At 35.3% G+C, this 22,446-nt stretch overlaps 2 protein-coding genes and 1 non-coding gene across 4 annotated transcripts; 1 reads left to right on the top strand and 2 right to left on the bottom strand.

Moving 5' to 3' along the window:
• Positions 1-2,348: 2,348 nt before the first annotated feature.
• On the top strand, positions 2,349-7,953 carry LOC144546719 (protein MALE DISCOVERER 2-like). Of its 2 annotated transcripts, none has more exons than XM_078295267.1 (7): positions 2,349-2,877; positions 3,163-3,549; positions 4,285-4,475; positions 5,193-5,325; positions 5,802-5,959; positions 6,378-6,566; positions 7,403-7,953. In XM_078295267.1, exons 1-7 carry the CDS (start codon positions 2,790-2,792, stop codon positions 7,652-7,654), a joined length of 1,398 nt encoding a protein of 465 aa, XP_078151393.1. In that variant the 5' UTR covers positions 2,349-2,789; the 3' UTR covers positions 7,655-7,953. The 2 variants fall into 2 exon arrangements, with proteins under 2 accessions (XP_078151393.1, XP_078151391.1); XM_078295265.1 differs by having other exon boundaries at positions 2,652-2,877; positions 3,139-3,549.
• An 8,869-nt stretch (positions 7,954-16,822) lies between these two features.
• LOC144547117 (small nucleolar RNA Z247) lies at positions 16,823-16,938 on the bottom strand. The gene has a single exon (XR_013509006.1). It is a non-coding gene; the product is annotated as a small nucleolar RNA Z247 (small nucleolar RNA).
• A 2,761-nt stretch (positions 16,939-19,699) lies between these two features.
• On the bottom strand, positions 19,700-20,842 carry LOC144546599 (protein DOG1-like 3). Its single transcript, XM_078295142.1, has one exon. The coding sequence runs from the start codon at positions 20,840-20,842 to the stop codon at positions 19,991-19,993; it is 852 nt and encodes a 283-aa protein (XP_078151268.1). The 3' UTR covers positions 19,700-19,990.
• Between the last annotated feature and the right edge of the window lie 1,604 nt (positions 20,843-22,446).

Below are 22,446 nucleotides of genomic sequence, written 5' to 3'. Positions count from 1 at the left end.
TTACTATTTTTTTAGATATTTAGAAAATCACTTGATCTGAAAATTCTGGACCATCCAAAAACAGTGATTTTTAATAAATCTAAAAAAATAGTAAAAAAATTTCAAAAAAATGTAAAATTTGGTCTCCAAACACATATTAATATGGAGAACAAGATGAACGGTTCGGATCGACCGTTAGGATTTGAAAACTCAAATATAGAGCCGTAGCACGGTGCCAAATTGTAATATGCATAGTAACATACACTCACTCATGAAAGTATTAAAATGATACAACTCTTTGTGTTACTCTAGGTTGATTCTCATGGTGCTAATTGTATTGTTCTTCATTTAAAAAAAAATATTTTTATTTGCCTCTTGCAATTTTTTTTTTTCTGACAAAAGTTGTGTTATTTTAAAATTTTTATTTTTATCCGTAAAATTTCGTAAAATTTCTTTTTACGAGGTGAAGTCAGAAAATAAAGTTAGCAACTTTAGAATGAGCTAAATTAATAACACCAGTATAGCTTAATGAAGGCATTATTTGTTAAATGTATACACTCTTACATTAGATGAGAATTAAGGAATTCAATCAACCGGAAAGAATAATATTGAATTTTAAAATTATGACCTTTCACAAAAATAATAATATTATATGTCATCTTATATTTTGTCAACTGAATTATATAAAAAAAAAACTATTTATATGCCTGAGTGAGGTTATTTTGCAGCAAGTTATTGTCAAACAAAGATAATTAATTAATTTCATTTAACAACTTTGAGCCCTTTGATTTTTGTTTTGTCAAGCTAACAAAATCAATAGAGTATAAATATAGATCATATTCAACATCATTGCATATATAATTATTCTCTAATAAACCTCAGGAATATGTTCTAGAAAATATAGCATACAAGCTAGGATCAATTCCTTATGAGGGAATAGTTGATGTATTATAACATGATAAAATTTTGCATATAGTGATCTCTTTATGATATTATTTGCGGTGTAAAATTAGAGTGTTCTTAAACTCACAAAATTCTTAATAAGTTTAATTTCAAACATTTTCAAATTGACTTCAAATGACAAACTAAACTGTTGAAACTAACTCACGAAGTGATACATTAACTAACAAAATTTATATATTTTTTGAATTAATATAGTTAAAGTTAAGTGGTAAAAAATTAATGAAAAATAAATATTTTAAATTTGGGAGCAACTAACAGTACCCCCCATTCAGTTCCTTATCTGTCCCCCGCGCTAAAAGACAAAAAAAAGTACAACGGGGGACCACTAACTGACGCACACGTGGTAACTACCGCCAATGAACAGGGTTAACGCGATTTTATTCATTGTCAAAACGTATAGTATTCATACCTACGAGTTTATAGTATTCATACTTATTGAGGAGACCATTAATCTTGGGGACCAGTAACGACTAGGGGTGCTGCTGACGACGTCTGACAACCTGAATTGGGGACCGCAATCGTCTGAAAGCGACATTTGCCAAGATTGGGAACCACTACAGCGAATCTATACAATAAAATATTAATATCTAACTAATAAAGTATTAATATCTAACAAGACCTCTTCAATTCACTTAAAATCTTTTTTTATAGTAAGTATTCACACTTGACACTAATACTATTCATATTTAAAGGTATGAAGTATTCATATCTAATTAATGTACAAATAAAACATTCATATTAATCTAACAAATGAAGTATTCATCTCTAGCAAATGAAGCATTCATATCTAACTAATGAAGTATTCATATCTAACTAATAAAGTATTCATATGCTGCACTCTGACAACCTTCGCTGGACTAGCATGGATCCCCTCCGACGGTGCACCACGCTCTCCTCGCCAGATCTCGATAGTGTGCGTAGCTGGTGGCGAGCAATATAGGAGAAAAACAGGGTGGGTTTTGGGCTGTGCTGAATTTTTTATTTAATTTTCTTTCTAAGAGGAGATTGAAGAGGGTGGATTTTGACCACGTGGGGGGACACAAAAGGAAGGTTGTTAGGGGGACTAATAGGGGACTGAATGGGGAGACTAAAATCTTTATTCTTTAAATTTAATCTATCAATTTTCTCTTTTTAACAACTTGATTTTATAGTAAATTAAATTTAAAAATTATAAATTTTGTATGTAAACTCATTACTTGTAAATTAGATGGGTTATAACAATTTGAATTTGTTCGTTTGAAATTAATTCGATAAATTTTAAAATAAGCTCACTATATGTGATAATAAGTTAGCTCGGAGATCATAACCATTTACTGGGTACAACATGGTGGTGGAATGGATCATAATCATTTCCCTATAAACGACTGAAGAGTCCAAGTCAACGAACAGTATTTAATCAACTTGTCTTCCAGTTCCAGACTATTCTAACATTTTTATTCTTTGACTAATTTTCTCATGCTATCTAACCGCAGCCGTTAGATGCCTACTCAATACCAACCTTAGCTACCATTTTCTCTCTCTCCTCTTCTCTTCTCTGTTCTATCGAGACAGGTTAACTTAACCACTTGTAAAGTGTTCCCCTTAAAATTATTTTATTTTATTTTAATAATTGGGTTGCTTGAGTCTGGTGGATAGAATCAAGTTCTAAAGAGAAAAAAGTGATAAAGACAAGTGCTTTTTATTGGTGAGAAGTGCAAGTTTCAACAGAGCTTCGAAAGCACGCGAGGTGTTCGACAATATGTCTCTTTGAGAATCAAGAGCTCCTTTCGGTTTCAGTAATTGCATGATGGAGAAAAGATTGTTGGTTTTGTTTGTTTTGGTGTAAGAAATTTGAATTTGCGCTGGAGATGGGAAGAAGATGGAAATATGGGGCTTTCTTTGTTGTGCTGATTCTCCTTTTGTTAAATTATGAGTGCTCTTCTTTAGAATTTAAAGGTATTAGTTAGTTCATTTATTGTTCCATTTTTTTTTATCATAACTATGAAGAATAAACATAAAGGATATACTTCCAAAACATTGTAAATTTTAGGTCTCAAATAATAAAACTTGAAATTTTTGAACCACATAATAAAACTTATCAGGAATTAGGTTGCATATTAGTGGGCATACTCGATAATTATTAGTGGACCCAAAGAATTAGGGGTATGCAACAATTACTGATAGTTCATGTATCTAATTATAAACTTTTAACCTTAGTTACTTCCATGCAATTGCTTACAGATGATAATAATCCATACGAAAGAAGGTTGGTGCAGCAAAGCAACCTGAAAGCAATTGAACTTCCCAAAGAAAACACAAGTCATCCTCCTTTGCCGAAGGAAACCGGTACGTTTCCCGGAAGAGTTGACCCAACGCACATCCCAAATACTAATGCAACCACAAATTCATCTGAGGTAATACAGGCACCGGCAACACAATCAACCGATGTTGAAACTGGATCAAGCAAGGGATCCAATAAGTGGGTCTACTTTGTGAGTATTCCTGTTGCGGGTTTGTTGGTTGCAAGTTTAGTTTGTGCAGTTCTGTTCTGGAAGAAGAAGGGGGTCGCTACAATTCGGCCATGGAGAACTGGGTTAAGTGGCCCGTTACAACAGGCCTTGGTCACAGGTAAGGGTTGAAGATTATTTACTGATATTTAATTCCGATATATTTTTGGATTTGATTATATGGGAAATATTTTGGGCACAAAAGAAAAGTTCAAGAACATATGTTGTTTCTGGGTCCAAGAGATCCTTTGTTTTTTTTCATTGGCCATGGTTTGGTAATCTTATTTGAGTGAGGCTATGGTACTATGCATACCGCACTTTGGTCCATACTATGGATGCATATCTTCATTTCTTAAGTCCAAATAGTCTATCCGTACTGCTCAACATGATCGCCAAATATACAGAATTAGACTTCTGCTACTATAGGTTTTTAGTGCAGAGTACTCTTATCTGGAACAAGTTCAAATATGCCCTATAAACACGAAATATCGTGCTATCCCTGCAGCACAAGATGTATTTCACATACCCTAAAAAATGTGGAGAAAATATTACATGTTTTCTTCCATTTCCCCAAGAAGTACACTTTATCCATATATGTTCTCCGCTTGCATCAAAATCAATAGAAACGGAGGTATATTTTGGGCATGTTTTAAGAAAATAAGAAAAAAGGGCTTGTGGGTTAATGTGGTATCTCCAATAATATGTGGTGATGTGACCTATACTATGAGGGTTGACACAACATATCTAAGTACATGAAATCTTTTACTGTAGTAAAATGTTGATTGTTAACCAATCTCTTACTTTACAAGCTCAAGCTTTGAAAATGGTAGTTTTAATACCTTTTTTTGTATTTTAGGTGCACCAAAATTGAATAGGCTGGAATTGAAAGCTGCTTGTGAGGAATTTAGCAACATAATAGTGACTTGCCCAGAATATACTGTGTTTAAGGGGACTCTGTCAAGTGGGGTCGAGGTAGCAGTTGCATCCACAGCAGTGAAATCTTCCAGTGACTGGTCAAAAGCTTCTGAAATGTGCTTTAGAAAAAAGGTACATTTTTACATGCTATGTATTTTAAAGTGAGAAAAAGGGTTTTTTTAATTTCACCAAATATTTTAATGTAATTCTGAAAACCCATTTTTTCTGACAAATGAAGGTAATTACACTCACCACTGGGGCTTATTATTTGCAGAAAACACCTAGTTTTGAAATCAAGGTCAATTAAAAAAAAAAGCATACTAAATTAGACCCATACTTTAAGATATTACTAGTTACATAACCCTACAATTTGCTTGATTTTAGTCCAATTGCACTCGAAGAAAGAAAAAGGACTCGGGAAAAACAATTCACCAGTCAAAGCACTATGCGATAGTAATAACCTAACAGTTTGAAATATCTCAAAAATCTGGGGTGTTACTTCCAGATTCGAGAAAAGGGTGTTACTTGCATTTTTGCAGTTAGCTGAGTACTAAAATTGGAAATACAACTGAAAATAATAATATGTTGATTAAAATATTCGCCTTAGAATTAAAGAATTGGCTAGTTCTCAAAAGATCATAGAGGTCTAATGTAGCTAACTATGCAGTATTTTCATGGGATTTTAGGCTTGTACAGGTGAGTTTGGTACAATTGATTTCGCATTGGTAAATATGACATCATAAATTTTGTGTAACGCAAAGGAAAGATTCACATCTTAGGATGCCTCCGTGAACAATTAGTAATATATATCATTTTTTTTTATTACTCGTGCCACTTTGATGATACTAGATAGAGATGCTGATGAGGATAAACCATAAAAACTTTGTTAATCTTTTGGGATATTGCGAAGAGGAAGTGCCTTTTACAAGGATAATGGTTTTTGAATACGCAACAAATGGATCTCTATTTGAGCATCTCCATGGTGAGATTTGCAGTTCATTCTATTTTATTTTTCTTTTGACATTTTTGGACCCATATTTAAACATCGTGCCTCACATCCTTATCTCTGTTATCAAATTCAAACAGTCGATCCGAACAGCTCAACATGATCTCCATATTAAAATGTGCTTGGAGACCAATATTTTATATTTTTTGGAAATTTTTTACTATATTTTTCATAGGTACAAATCACTGTTCTTGGATGGTCCATAATCTTTTGAAAAACAGTGATTTTGTACCTACCTAAAAAGATAGTGATTTTTTTCAAAAAATATAAAATTCGGTCTCCAAGAACATTCTAATATGGAAATCATGGTGAGCGGTTCAGATTGACTGTTTGGACTTTTAACAACGGAGATAGGATGTGAAGCATCAGAGGGCCATGCTTTGTAAAGCATATTAGCCTAATTCGATACTAGAGAATGAAGTATTTTAATATATTGCATGGTTTTATTTCAGTGGAAGGAAATGAACCTCTTCAATGGTATGCGAGAATGAGGATTATAATGGGGATAGCATACTACCTCCAGTACATCCATGAACTGGAACCATCCATTATTCACCCAGAAGACCTCAGCTCAAGCCTCATTTTTCTGACAGAGGATCTTGCAGCAAAGGTACATGTTGATATTTTATAACGAACTTATATTGCTCTGGAGTAATGTAATATATAGCATGCAGGGGTGGATCTTCGTATATCCCAGGGAATGCTTAGCCACCCCCATGCATTATTTCAAAATTTTTAATCACGTGTATTGAAATTTAATTAAATTTTCACTTTTTTTCTAGTTTTTATATAGTTCAGCCTCCCTCATGAAATGTTAAATGTGTGCTTGTGTAGACTTGGGTTCAAATCCCGGTGACCACACATTATGTATTTTCACATATTATGCATTTTATATTTCAGCCCCCTTATCTGAGTTTTCTAGTTCCGCTCCTAATAGCATGCATACATTTGTTTTTTGTCATGTCATGTAACTGTTAAACTGTAAATAAAAGAAGAAAGACTGATCTTTTTGTTGATTGTTTACTTAGGTTAGTGATGCCACTGTTTGGAAAGAGGTAATCAGAAAAGAGAAGGCATTAAAAAATGAAAATATTGATCGCTCAAGAGAAAAATTAGTCGATGTGAAAAGCAACATGTATAGTTTTGGGATGCTTCTACTTGAAATTATTACAGGGCGGCTACCTTACTCTGAGGATGAATTCTCCCTTCTAAACTTGGTAAGTTAAAGCTGATTAGATCGAAAATTTTCAGGCATTCTCAGTAATTTTTTAATTGTCCAGAGCATAGAACTTTGGTAACTTATTAGGTTGCATATTGACAACTTATGGCTGTTATAATATTTAATGGCATTTTGTTGGTAGATTTTTTTTTTTTTTTTTTTTTTAAGTTCATACTTGTACCTTGCGCTTACATCTTGGTGTTTCGTTGGCTTATTACAGTTCAATTTGAGGATAATTAATCCTAAATTTTAATTACTTGATTAGGTACTGAAACAATCTTGTTAAAACTTTAATCAGTCATGATTAGGATAAATCTTTGTAATTTGTTTTTGGAATCTTAATGGAGTAATTGAACTCCAATTTGAGTGGTCTTGTGGTACATCCACAACACCAATTCGCTGGTATTACGAAATTTGAGATTTAAGAGTTAAATCCGAACCACTCAATTTGATCTATATAACAAATCTTGTAGGAATTTTTTTTACACATTTTTAAGATTTCTTTACTAATTTTTTTTTTTTGAACCGGGAGAAAATCATTATTTTTAAAATATTTAGGTCATCCAATAGGAAAAGTTTTCTCCCTATCCAGAAAGTAAAACAAATCTTAGAAAATGTAAAATTTTGTTTCCTACAAGATTTTGATATGCAGATCAAGTTGAGCCACTTGAATCAACCGTTTGAATCTCAAAATGCGAGGTTTGGATTGTAGTACCGATTGTTTAGTACTATGCATAGTATCATAGACTCATGTGTTCAATGCATTATATAATATTTTCCTGGTCCTTGATTATATTATATGTTACATAACTTGCCTGTTGATAACATTTTCAGGCAGTAGAATGCATAAAAGCAGCTGGAAGTATCACCCCATTAGTGGACCCGGCATTGAAATCTTACAAACCAGAGGAGTTAGATGTAATATGGGAAGTAATCCAAGCATGCACCCAGATAAATCCCCAGCAAAGACCCGCTATACATGAAATTACTACAAAATTGAAAGAAGCACTAGATATATCTCCGGAAATCGCTAGCCCTAGACACTCTCCCCTTTGGTGGGCGGAACTGGAGATTCTTACAGCATAAGCATATCAAAATGCTCAAGTTATGCATCTTGATTCGAGTTCAAAATTATTGCAAATTAATGCTGGTAGATATGTTTTTTCTATTATGTTTGAAGGTTTTGTTATTGAGTTACAACTGTTGATGTCTTGTGTTAGATGGAGTACTATAATTTCGGTATATATATTACTGGTATATAGGGAATATGGAAGGGATTGCCTGGACAGAGTGTTGTATGTTTCAGAGCTCTTAAAAGTGTACAAATTTTTTTTCCAAGGTACATATGTATGTTTGTGATGTATTAATAAAAATTGTTGTGTACACGCTTTAAAATTTATTATAGAACATATGAGTCATTTTTGCAAGAAAGGTAAATGTCAACTCAATATTCACATCATTCCATGAATTATTGTGTGGTCCGTTTTGTTGGGATGTATCATACGAACAGTAAAATTATTTGACGAATATTACAACTGTTAGCGGTTATCAAAATTTAAGATTTAAATTATAGATATAGTTCTTATGATTTTAATAAGATTTGTATATTTGTGCAATTTGAAAGTCGATCAGTTAGCAATTGAGCCCTTAAAATGACCACCGAGTAAAATCTGTATTTGATCAGTGGCCAAATTTGTTTCTAACTGCTCAAATTCGGTGCATCATCTGTCCAAATCATTGAAAACTATTTACAATTTTACCTTTATTTCTATCTCGAAAAGTTTTGAAATGTTTAGGTCCAAAGCCAATACATATGATTCTCCCATAAGATTTTTTATAATTTTCTTTAAGCAAAGATTTAGTGAGCCTTAAGTGTGAAATTCAAGAAATTAATATGATTGACAGTAAAAAATATGTCATGTATATCCGTGTTTTTTTTCTTTTTAATATGCAATAAAAAATGTTTTCTTTGTGAAGGAGTATATATTTTCCAGGAATACCATATTGTCTCAATCCATAAGTCAAATTAAATAGTTAGATCATTGATAGGAACTTGATGGAAATGGGTTTTCACCTTTTTAACAGTGAGGAACTGAGGAAATTATTTTTATTTATTTTTAATTGTTTTTAAATATAAGCCCAAGATGCATAATGCAGCCCATAAATTCTACATTATTGACCTACACTAGATCAAACTAGCTAGTTTCTTGAATTTTCATGCCTTCATCAACCTCTACTTCGAATACTTTATTATAATATAAAACTCAAATACTTAAATAACTGCTAAATGTGATCTATATTATTTTTTTTCATAAGAACACAAATATGGTATTTTGGTTAGAATTAAGAATTAAAAACTCAATAACCAAAATTATCTACACCAGTAGAATTTTACTATTTTAATTATTTTTTTGTGTCATTCAAGCCAAAAGCGGCCATTTTTATTAATATCCTTAAAAAAAAACCTTAATTTTAAAAATAACCCTACATTAAATTTTTTTTTAAAAATGCCCCAACTGCCAGACCCACGGGAGGCCCAAAACACAAGCGGACCGCCCGTCCCATGGGCAGGTCACAGCACTAGCAGACTGCCCGTGGGACGGGCGGTTCACTGTTCACTTTTTTTTTTTTTTTTTTAGAGATATCTTAGTATTTTGATTTAAATAATTTTGTGAAAAAAAAGTTTTCTTATTTAGAGTGCATGCCAAAAAATAAAATATTTGATATATTTACGAAGTGATGTCGTAAATCTTTATAACTTTGATTATTTTTATTTTTATTTTTTTTGGTGAACTTTGATTTTATTTTTTTTGTGAACTTTAATTTGATTTTTTTTATTTTATATCACAAGTCTAAATACAACACTAATGAAGGACTTGGCCTTTATTCTGATTTTTATAATATATGTATAATATATACATATGTCCATATATACATATACATATACATATACATATACATATACATATACATATACATATACATATACATATACATATACATATACATATACATATACATATACATATACATATACATATACATATACATACATATCTACATATCTACATATATACATATACATATACATATACAGGAATATGCTAGCATGCTATGCATAGCATAGAACCCCTCCATGCAACGGCTCGGATTTTGAGTTTTCAAAATCCTAACGGTCGATCCGAACCGTTCATCTTGTTCTCCATATTAATATGTGTTTGGAGACCAAATTTTACATTTTTTGGAATTTTTTTACTATTTCTTTAGATTTATTGAAAATTTCTGTTTTTTTATGGTCCAGATTTGCTGAAAACAGCGATTTTCAATAAATCTAAAGAAATAGTAAAAAAATTACAAAAAATGTAAAATTTGGTCCCCAAACACATATTAATATGGAGAACAAGATGAACGGTTCGGATCGACCGTTAGAATTTTGAAAAGTCGAAATCCAAGGCGTTGCATGGAGGGGCTCTATGCTATGCATAGCATGCTAGCATATTCCTATATATATATATAGAGTTAGGCTGGGGTGCTATGGATAGCATAGAGGCCTCTATGCTACAGTTCAATATTCGAGTTTTCAAAATCCAAACGGTCGATCCGAACCGTTCATCTTATTTTCCATATTAATATCTGCTTGGAGACCAAATTTTACATTTTTCTGAATTTTTTTACTATTTATTAAGTATTTTACAAAATTGTTGATCCAACGGTGGCTGCACAAAACAGTAAAACCGTTGGATTAGCGATTTTCAAAGTGGCTTAATAAATAGTAAAAAAATTCAGAAAATTATAAAATTTGGTCTCCAAGCAGATATTAATATGGAGAATAAGATGAACGGTTCGGATCGACCGTTTGGATTTTGAAAACTCGAATATTGAGCCGTAGCATAGAGGCCTCTATGCTACAGCTCAATATTCGAGTTTTCAAAATCCAAACGGTCGATCCGAACCGTTCATCTTATTCTCCATATTAATATCTGCTTGGAGACCAAATTTTACATTTTTCTGAATTTTTTTACTATTTATTAAGTATTTTACAAAATTGTTGATCCAACGGTGGCTGCACAAAACAGTAAAACCGTTGGATTAGCGATTTTCAAAGTGGCTTAATAAATAGTAAAAAAATTCAGAAAATTATAAAATTTGGTCTCCAAGCAGATATTAATATGGAGAATAAGATGAACGGTTCGGATCGACCGTTTGGATTTTGAAAACTCAAATATTGAGCCGTAGCATAGAGGCCACTATGCTATCCATAGCACCCCAGCCTAACTCTATATATATATATATATATACCCTGTGCTATACTACTGTCTCTCCTACTTGTGCATGAGAAATGGGCTATGGTGCATTGCAATGCATGGAGGGGTTTGTGCATTGGACCATAAATTTAAAATTCAAAATCCAAATGGCCGATCCAAACCGTTCATCTTGTTCTCCATATTAATATGTGCTTGGAGACCAAATTTTACATTTTTCTGAATTTTTTTACTATTTATTAAGTATTTTACAAAATTGTTGATCTAACGGTGGCTTAACAAAACAGTAAAATCAGCAGCCACCGTTGGATCAACAATTTTGTAAAATACTTAATAAATAGTAAAAAAATTCAGAAAAATGTAAAATTTGGTCTCCAAGCACATATTAATATGGAGAACAAGATGAACGGTTTGGATCGGTCATTTAGATTTTGAATTTTAGATTTATGGTCCAATGCACAAACCCCTCCATGTATTGCAATGCACCATAGCCCATCTCTCCTCTATATATATATCATACGAACAACAAAATTATTTGACGAATATTACAATTGCTTTAGCGGTTATTATAGACTAAAGCTCAGAGCCCCTCTTCACGCTTTTGATTATAAACAATGTGTTCTACTATTCAATTTTCATGCTTTTGATTCAGTTCTGTGTTTTCTTGTTTATCAACTGCTAATTATAACTTCACCAATGATCCTCGATAGGAACTTGATGGAAATTAATGTGTCTTCACATTTTAACAGTGAGGATGTTTCTTTTTTCTATTTTTCTTAATCTATGCCCAATGATCAAAATGTAGCCCATAATTCTTAGATCAAATAAAGGCCCATAGGTTCCATATGGTTCCATACGGTAAGATGGAGTATCAAATCAAATTTGATCCGATACTAAATCAAAACCCTTCGATCGACATCAAAATTTGTGCAAACAACTTTAGAGTTACTGTATCAAGAGCGGTTCGATTGTTATCCAACACGATCTCTAATTGATTGGAGTTTAATAATAAAAAAGAAAGACCTGAGCCTTGCCTAGCCTTTACTCAGAAAAAGGAAAACAAAATATTGTTGGTAATTACTCGTTAAATATACATAAATGTGTTGGAGATTTATCACAAATTAAATTTCACAATGCAATGTGGGAAATCCAACATTTTTCATGTTCAACTTGAAACTCGTCCCATCATGCTCCACAAAAACTTCAACGTGTGGGAGGAGGGTTAAAATCCACCATCTCTTTTGTGCTCTTAACGTGCACCCTCCTCTCATATCTTCATTTTCAAAGTTCAAATAGTCGATTCGAACTTTCCAACGTGTTCTTCATATTAAAATGTACTTGGAGATCAAATTTTACGTTTTTTGGAAATTTTTTACTATTTTGTTCAGAATTTTTGAAAATTAACACTTTGCTGAATTTTTTATTATTGTTTAGTTTAATCAAAAATTCTTAAAAAATAGTAAGAAATTTCCAAAAAATGTAAAATTTGGTCTCCAAGTACATTTTAATATGAAGAACGCATTGGAAGGTTCGAATCAACTATTTAAACTTTGAAAATAAAGATATGAGAGGAGAGTGCACGTTAGGAGCACAAAATGGAGGATGCATTTTAACCCTCCTCTTATACTATTTAAAGGAAGTACAAAAGACACTTTTTTTTTTGGAGAAAAGTGAAGGAAACCACCGAGATCATTAAAAACCTTAAAAGATTTACAAAAGCTGGTACCAAAACTCCCATTACAAACCTAAAATCAAAATTACAGTACCATAGTTCTTAAGCAGAAATAATAATCCAAGCAATGGAGATCTCCATTTCATTCACATACTGGAGACCATAGGTCTAGGAATAATTCTTCCTCTCAGAAGAATAACCGTTCTGTTAGCAGCAGCAATTTGTTTCATTTACAGCTGATATAGTCGTTTAACTTCTAGCACACCAATGCAATGTAACTTGCCTATTAATAGGCTGTAATACTGTTCATTCGAAAAGATATACAAAATACAAAGTTCAAATACACATATCTTCTTCTTCTTCTTTAAATACAAATGCATATTTAAAAAATACAAAAGGAAAACATCAATATTACATGAAAGAGTCTAAGCTCAAGAAATAAAGACAGAAAGATTTGAAGAAATGAATTTTCTCTATTGATTCATCAGTAATGTTACAATTGCGCAAGTGCTCTATTTATAGAGTTCAATATATTGTTTCTATTACACAAGGCTATAACAGATCATGAGTAACAGCTCTAACAACAATCAGTTAGACACATCCTTGCTTTTACTGGACGCATCCTGTTGTGGTTTATTAGCCCCCCCGCAAGCGAAAGGTGAGGAGATCACTGTGAGCTTGGATCGAAGTAGTAAGAACCGAGGTGCAGCTAGGGGTTTAGTCAACACATCAGCAATTTGGTCACGAGTGGAGAGGTACTGGATACTAAGGGACTTGTTGGCAACACATTCTCGAACAAAATGGAAATCAATTTCCACATGCTTGGTGCGTGCATGAAACATTGGATTAGAAGCCAAATAAGTTGTCCCAATGTTGTCACACCAAAAAGTAGGCGGTTTAGAGAGAGTAATAGGCAATTCGGCTAAAAGGTATTGGATCCACACAAGTTCGGCACTAGTAACCGCAAGGCTCCTATACTCGAACTCGGTACTCGAGCGAGACACGGTAGGTTGCTTTTTCGAGCTCCATGAAATGAGGTTAGGCCCGAGGTATATACAAAATTCGGAGGTGGATTTGCGATCGATCGATGAACCGGCCCAATCCGCATCACAATAAGCATGAAGGGAAAGAGAAGAAGCCGGTTTTAAGAGTAGTCCATGAGTAGTTGACCCATTTAGGTAACGTAAAATCCGCTTAACCGCAGCCCAATGTGTAGAAGAAGGAGAGTGCATAAATTGCGAAACTCTATTAACCGCAAAGGCAATGTCGGGTCGAGTCAAGGTGGCATATTGCAAGGCTCCAACGATAGAGCGGTAAAGGTGTGGATCATGAAACGGGTCACCATCAAATCTAGAAAGAGAAGTATTAGGTGCCATGGGAGAAGGGCAGGGAGCGGCTTCACTCATGTTGGCACGTGAGAGAAGGTCTCGGATGTATTTGGTTTGAGAGAGGTGAAGACCACTTGGGGAGGTGGAGACCTCAACACCAAGAAAATAATGCAAGGGACCCAAGTCTTTGATAGCAAAAGAGGCTTGAAGAGAATGAATCAATTTCTGAACAAGAACGGGGCTACTACCCGTAAGAATGATGTCATCAACGTATACAAGAAGAATAAGCGAGCCCTCATGAGAAGAAAAGGTGAAGAGGGAGAGATCATAATGAGAGGCAAGAAAACCTTGTTGGAGAAAAGCGGAGCTAAGGGTGTTAAACCAAGCTCTAGGCGATTGTTTTAACCCATAGATGGCTTTGGAGAGACCACAAACATGATCCGGTTTAGAAGGATGAACAAAACCGGTCGGTTGTTGCATGTACACCGTTTCTTGAAGCTCGCCATGCAAGAAAGCGTTTTGGACATCGAGTTGGCGAAGGGACCAATTGTGAGATAGAGCAATGGTGAGAACGATCCGAATCGTAGTGGGTCGGACAACGGGGCTAAATGTTTCGAAATAATCGATGCCTTCCTCTTGATGGAACCCTTTGGCAACTAAACGCGCCTTGTAGCGCTCAAGAGAACCATCGGCACGACGCTTAATTTTGTAGACCCATTTACAACCAATAACATTATGCTCGGGAGAAGGTGGTACGAGAGTCCACGTACGGTTGGAGATGAGCGCATCGTGTTCTTTCGTCATGGCATCCACCCATTCTTGTTGAGTCTTAGCTTGATTATAGGATTTAGGTTCCTTCACAAGATCGGTAGAAGTGGTTAGTGCAATGTGATCAGGAAACTGGCGCGGTTTGCGAGTCCGATCCCGAGTTCTGGTAGTCATGTGATGAACTGGTGGATGAGAAATGAGAGGAGTAGAAACAGTAGCTGGTTCTGTTGGAGAGGCGCCAGTATTTAAAATAGAGGGATGGTGGGGATCGGATGCAATGGAGGAAGCACCCGAATTATTTAAGGTGGTACTAGGTGGGACTAGAGCTGGATCCGCTACAACAGGAGAGGGACCCGAACTAGGAAGAGAGGCTGTGATTGGTGCTGACTCCAAGACCAGTGAAGAGGTGGGGGGATCATCTCCAACAGGGGGAGACCGAACTGGAAGAATAGTTAGCCAAGTAGAAAAATCTGCTGCCGAAGACACCTCTGTCTGATCTGAAATAAAATTAGTCTGAAAGGGGAATGTTAACTCATCAAATTTAACGTGACGAGAAACATACACCCGATTAGAGGCAATATTGAAGCATTTATAACCCTTTTGGTTCGAGGCATAGCCAAGAAAGACACAAGGAACCGATCGAGCTTGAAGTTTATGATTGTTGTAAGGTCGAGTGAAGGGAAAACACAAGCAACCCAACACGCGTAAGAATTTGTAATCCGGTTCGTTGTGAAAAAGAGAGAGGTAAGGAGAGGCTCGATTGTGAGTAGAAGGTTGACGGTTGATCAAGTAGACCACACTTGAGAAAATGTCATCCCAAAACCGTTCGAGAATAGAAGCGTGAGTCATGATGGAAATGGCAAGTTCAACAACATGGCGATGCTTGCGTTCGGACATTCCATTTTGCTCGGGAGTATAGGGGCAAGAAGTTTGGTGAATGAGAGAAGGAAAGGCTATAGCAATCGGTTTGTATTCGGTGCCACCATCCGATCGCAAGATTTTGATAGAAGTATCAAAGAAATTCTCTACTTGTGCTTTAAATAAAGAAAAGACATAAACCAACTCTCCTTTGGTTTTCAAGAAATAAATCCAAGCATAACGAGTAAAATCATCAATAAAAAGAACATAGTAACGGAAGCCATTATGAGAAACCATAGGGGATGGACCCCAAACATCCGAGTGTATCAATTCAAGCGGTTTAGATGTGAAACTAGAACTAGAAGAAAATGGTTGTTTACAAGCCTTGGCCATACAACAATTTTGACAAAATGACAATTTATTGGAACTACATGGTAAAGCATGAGAATTAACAATTTGTAAAGTCGTAGAAGAAGAGGGGTGTCCTAATCGGGCATGCCATAAATCGGCCGACACCCGAACCCCAAAACAAGCTTGATAGGTTGGCCGAATAGGTAGCACATAGAGACCTCTAAGAAGCCGAACTTGGATGAGTGTCCTCAAGGTGCGGCGTTCCTTTATCACACAAGTATGAGAACAAAATTCAATAAGAATAGAGTTATCATTTAGAAGCTTAGAGAGACTCAAAAGATTTTTGGTAAAAGAAGGCACATAAAGTACATCTTTGAGTTCAAGGGTAAAATTAGAAATGGTCAATTTGGTAGATCCTATATGACTAATTCTCATGCTGGTACCATTGCCAATAAAAAGTACATCCATACCATCGTACGGCATATAAGTTGTCAAGGCGTTGAAATCCCGAGTCACATGGTGAGTCGCACCGGAATCCAAATACCACTCAGCTCCATCACACACTTGCTGGTTCGGTGCAGAGGTAAAGGCCTGAGCAGAGGGTTGGGCTGTCTGAACTAAATGAGACTGATGATTGGGCTGAGCTATTTGGGCTGAAGAATGGGGAACAAAATCACCAATGTACCAGCAGTTCTTTGCACTATGACCCTTCTTTGCACAAAGTTGACAAATTGTACCTCGATCTGGATTGTAAGGCCTGGTGGAATGGGTATTGGGCTGAGTATTTGCTGGCGGCCTGGTAGGCGTAGGAAGCAATGGTGCACTGTAAGACGGACGAGGTGGATAAGATGGTCTGTAACCGGGTCTAGGGTTAGAACCCAATTTGGAACCTCGAGGTCTGTACCCGGATCGAGAAGTGCGCGGCTGAGTGAAATAAGCCGACGAATCAAGAGAGGAAGAAGAAGTAAGGGCACCGAGCTGGGACTGGAGAAGACGCTCATGGGTGAACAGGAGGGATTGAAACTCAGCAAGCGAAATCGCACCTTGTCGGGCTGTGATGGTAGTAACGAAAGGGTTGAAGTCAGAACCGAGTCCACCAAGAATATACAAGAGCAGATCGTCATCGGTGACCGGTGAGCCTATAAAGGCAAGTTCATCGGCGATAGAGCGCATCATCTGGAAGTAATCTTGACAAGTGGAACCCCCTTTCGAAGCAGTTTGTAGAGATCGACGGAGTTCAAGAAGACGGGTGCGAGATGTCGCAGAGAATGACTGGAGAAGAGCGGACCAGAGTTCAGCGGTTGTAGTACTGGACACGACTTCTCCGAGAATAGATTCGGACAAGGAGGACCTGATCCATGCCAGAATCAGCTGATCCTGCTGACACCAGTGATCATGAGCAGGATTAGAGACTGATTTGCCGTTGATGACAATTGAATCAGTGGGAGGAGAAGAGGTAAGATACGTCTACAGCTTATGGCCATGAAGAAGAGGAATAATCTGTGATTTCCATGCCAAGAAATTGGTCCGATTCAGCTTGGTGGAGACCGGAAGGTGAAGAATAACCAGTGGTTCTTGAGGAGGAGCAGAGATAACACCAGAATTTAGAGAAGAATCAGCGGAAGGATCTGGAGGAGTCATCTGATACAATGAAAGAGTCTAAGCTCAAGAAATAAAGACAGAAAGATTTGAAGAAATGAATTTTCTCTATTGATTCATCAGTAATGTTACAATTGCGCAAGTGCTCTATTTATAGAGTTCAATATATTGTTTCTATTACACAAGGCTATAACAGATCATGAGTAACAGCTCTAACAACAATCAGTTAGACACATCCTTGCTTTTACTGGACGCATCCTGTTGTGGTTTATTATTACACAAAAAGAAGCAACTTAATTAACATCTTTACCAAATATCACCAACCATCTTCAAAAACCGGTACTGGGGATATTGGTACCTCTTCCCTCTCCACTTGATTAGCATGTACCTACAACGGTACGTAGATCCTTAAAGTCCAAAAATATCACATACCCATGCACGGAAAGAAAAAAAAATGCTGATTGGCGAATTTGTCTGCCTCTATTAGGAAAAATATATAGAATAGAAGATGTAAAATTCAACCAATTAAGCCGGGACCGTGAGCATCTCAGCTGGCATCATCGCATCAGTGTGTTTACACGTGTCCGACATGCATGCCTTTGTTAGCCGACCTAATCTGACCTAGACTTTAGAGCCTGGTCTTCAGGCTAAAGTACGGAAAATTTTTATTCATGGAAATTGACAAAAAGGCAGAGAGAGAAATAGAAAGAGCGTAGAGTTTGTGATATTGATAGAAAATTCGGTACAGATTCTACTGATCTTAAAAACCAAAACAGTTAGGATATGTAAAATCTGTACATCCTAATATATCATGGATTTTCTGTGGCACCGTTTTCAAAATAGAAATGACAATAAATCAATTCTTGATCTAATGCAGCACCGTCTTTACAGAAAATTCAGGATAAGTTAGGATAAATACATATTCTACCTATTCTAACTGTTTTGATTGTTATGATCGATAAAATCTGTACCGATCTTTCTATCAATATTACAAACTCTGTACTCTTTCTGTTTCTCTCTCTTTTTTTTTTAATTTCTATGAATAAAAAATTTCTCTAAAGTACAGGCTTCATAAATCAGGAAGTATATACATTTTCAGTGTTTGCAATACGGACAAAACAGGTAAAATTATCCAATGCAGAATTTTAACACGTGGGTCAGCTCATTATATATATGACACCTGTCAACTTAATTGTGATTCGTTATGGCGGACTCGATGCAGCAAAATATACACCAAGTTGATTTTGATATTTGTAGCAATAGCATATGACATCTCAATGTGATACCAAACAATGAGAGAATCCAATATATATATATATAGATGGGCTATGGTGCATTGCAATGCATGAATCCTCTTATGCATTGCACTATAAATCATGGATTTAAAGTCCAAACGACCGATCCGAACCGTTCATCTTGTTCTTCATATTAATATGTGCTTGGGGACCAAATTTTACATTTTTTGAAATTTTTTTACTATTTATTAAGCAATTTTGAAAGTCGCTGATCTGATGGTCCAGAAAATTTTACTGTTTTTTACTGTTCACAGCAAAACAGCATTTTTCAAAAATGCTTAATAAATAGTAAAAAAATTCCAAAAAATGTAAAATTTGGTCTCCAAGCACATTTCAATATGGATTAAACATCTAACGGTTCGGATCGATCGTTTGGACTTTAAATCCGTGATTATAGTGCAATGCATAAGGGGGTTCATGCATTGCAATGCACCATAGCCCATCTATATATATATATATATATATATATATATATATGCAGGGGCGGACTCAGAGTATAATAGGTGGCTTTCTGAATTTCAAATTTTAGTGGTCATCTATCAATACCGATTGATTTTGTATTTGTCTGAAATTTTTTTTGTCCCCTCTGAATATTTGATATATAATTCGGATTAAATTTATTGTTAAAATTAAAATAATTTTTTTCAATTATAATTGATAATTAAAATTATAAGTTAAAATATCAAAAATTATAAATCAAGTATTAGAAAATATAAGTCAAAACATTATAATTAATTATATAATAGATTTAAATTCGATAAACTATTTAAACTCGATTCAATATTTTTCTCTCTCCTTGACGAAAATCTTAGGTCCTATATGCCACAAAATTAAATTAAAATTTAAAAGAGAAGAGAAAATATACAATATTTAAACAGACATAAAATAACAAAATTTAAATATATATTGTACAACGACTGCATGCTACATGATTTCCTGATACTTATCCAAATACCATATATAATAAGCACTTAATATACTCAGTACTGGGCTACTTAGTACACACCATAATACATACAACATATAATACGTACATATCTCGTTAGCTACCAAGCACACCGCACACTGCTGGTGGGCCGTGCAGAGATATACAAGCCTCAGCAGGCGGAGCCAAGGTACAGGGGTGGCAAACAAAATTGTAGAGTAAAACATTTTTATAATTATTTTAAATCTCAAGTATATTTTTATAATTTTTCTTGAGAAAAAAAAACATAGAATTGAAGTATATTTTTGAAACTCTTTTCGTGCCAGTGCCAACCCTATTACCTATATATGGCTCCGTCACTACCTTAGCCACGGCCATTTTGGAGGTCTCTCTGCTTACCCCAGTCGTTCACGGAAAGGTGCAACTGCTTCCCGGCGATAAGCAGCTCGACGGCTTGCTTGGTGCTCAGTATCTCAAACACCAACTTCTTTGTCGTCGCTAGCCTTAGTGCATCGGCCTCCTCCACCAACTTCGCCATGCCATCCGCATACATCTTCATTGCCGCCTGCACCTCTTCACTATCCCCTGCATCGAACTCCATATGGCCGTCACTTGTATACGGAGAGGAAGAAGAAGACGAGGGGGTGTCGGCAGCGGCGGCAGCAGCAGCAGCAGAAGTGCTTGCGCTTGCCATTCTTGTCAGTTGTTGTCTCTCCCTTACTATTGGAAAGAGAGGCTTGTCAGCAACATCCTCCTGCAGAGTCGCCAGTCTAGACGAAAGTCGGTCTTCTGCACGTAAGGTCCTTTGATGGAGTTCGTTAACCTGATGCAACTGATGAGGCATCAGGTTCATCAACCCGACATTAGCCGGGCTCCGCTGGCCCTGAAGGAATTCCTCGAGGTGGGCCTCCATCTCACAGCCAGTGAGTGTGTAGACGAGCCGGATCATGAGAGAGGGGCGGCAACCACCAATAAAGAGCACGGAGTTTTCAAAGGAGGTGCACCAAGGAGGGCAGAAGAAGGTTGGCCCGTCCTCCCGAGCTAGGGTTCTACGCCGCTCCATGTAGTTCTCATAGGTCTGCATGCACTGCTCGGTTATCAAACGGTGCTGCATTTCGGTTGCACCTAGCGTGTTGGCGACACGGAGGAGGTCGGTAAGCTCGGATTTTTGGTTCTGGATCCAGTTCTCATAGCAAGCAACGAAGCCTCTCTCCATGGCAGTGTATTTTTTGAGTGGAGGGTGATGGTGAGGTTTGGGCCTTATAAGTTATAACATGGGGAGAGAGGATAATGATTGGAGAAACAAGGTGCTGTGTATATATCTGGTACCAGTTTGTAGTTGGTACAAAGCAACCGCCATGAATAGAAGAGCGTCTCATATGGGTCTATATATTATAAAATATAAATAAATAAAAGGAAATGAAATAGAGCATCTTGTTGTACATTTTATTTTGAGATAATGTCTTGTTGTACATTAATTTGTCAGTGTTCGTCGGTTTTTTTAGGTAGCGTCACTAGTGGAAAAACAGAAATCAGGATCGGCCTATCTGGATCGGTTATATGGACACCCGATCCTAATAAGTATCTGGATCGGTTTATTTAAAAAAACCGATCCTAAAAACTATTCAGATCGGTTTTTAGTAACAACCGATCCTAGTTTATTACTATTAGGATCGGTTTTTTGTGGAAACGGATCCTGATACTATCAGGATCGGTTTTATTTTAGAACCGATCCTAATAGTTCAATCATTTGGATCAGTTTTTAGTAAAAACCGATCCTGATAGTATCAGGATCCGTTTCCAACAAAAACCGATCCTGATAATTAAAATATCTCAAATAAATCTTATTAATTGAAATATATCATAAAATAGCATCTGGATCGGGTCTATACATAATAACCGATCCAGATAACTTAAATACATATAACAAATTAAAATATATCAGAAAATAGCATCTGGATCGGTTTTTAGCAATAAAACCGATCCAGATACTATCAGGAACGGTTTTATTGCTAAAAACCGTTCTTGATAAATTTTTTTTTTTTTTTTTTTTTTTTTTTTTTTTTTTTTTTAAGGTAGCATGGTAAAACCTGGCCAGCTTTCAAGTACGTTTTTTTTTTTTTTAAAGAGGTTTATAATTAAATTAATTTCTTTAAAGAGGTCAAATTAAAGATATTTCATTCCCTATGTACATCCTATATATGAACCGTCTGATCAAATTCGAAATAATATGGTCTTGGTCTAACCATATATATTTTGTTATCTCAGGTAATATGAATTCGTTTCCATTTGTTCATGACATCAATTAAGCAATTAATTTTATGGTATTAATTTATAAATAACAAATAAATAATTAAACAAACAATTATACAAACACAAACAAGTTGTTTATTTTTTTTTAAATAATCTCTGGTTATATATATATATCTCAGATAACTTAAATACATATAACAAATGAAATATATATCAGAAAATAGCATCTGGATCGGTTTTTAGCAATAAAACCGATCCAAATACTATCAGGAACGGTTTTATTGCTAAAAACCGTTCTTGATAAATTTTTTTTTTTTTTTTTTTTTTTTTTTTTTTTTTTTTTTTAAAGGTAGCATTGTAAAACCTGGCCAGCTTTCAAGTATATTTTTTTTTTTAAAAAGAGGTTTATAATTGAATTAATTTCTTTAAAGATGTCAAATTAAAGATATTTAATTCCCTATGTACATCCTATATATGAACCGTCTGATAAAATTCGAATCAATATGGTCTTGGTCTAACCATATATATTTTGTTATCTCAGGTAATATGAATTCGTTTCCATTTGTT

The sequence above is a fragment of the Carex rostrata genome, chromosome 30 (genome assembly GCF_964058835.1).
Source record: "Carex rostrata chromosome 30, lpCarRost1.2, whole genome shotgun sequence".
In the NCBI taxonomy this organism is placed as follows: Eukaryota; Viridiplantae; Streptophyta; class Magnoliopsida; order Poales; family Cyperaceae; genus Carex; species Carex rostrata.
Note: the sequence above shows the minus strand (reverse complement) of the source record. Positions and strands in the feature narration are given on the sequence as shown.

Bases quoted from the DNA above. Each gene is read 5' to 3' on its own strand.
- LOC144546719 (XM_078295265.1), top strand. From the start codon at position 2,790: ATGGGAAGAAGATGGAAATATGGGGCTTTCTTTGTTGTGCTGATTCTC. The intron at 2,878-3,138 runs GTATTAGTTAGT...TTTTAACCTTAG, and splicing joins CTCTTCTTTAGAATTTAAAG to TTACTTCCATGCAATTGCTT. The intron at 5,326-5,801 runs GTGAGATTTGCA...GTTTTATTTCAG, and splicing joins TCTATTTGAGCATCTCCATG to TGGAAGGAAATGAACCTCTT.
- LOC144546599 (XM_078295142.1), bottom strand. From the start codon at position 20,842: ATGGAGAGAGGCTTCGTTGCTTGCTATGAGAACTGGATCCAGAACCAA.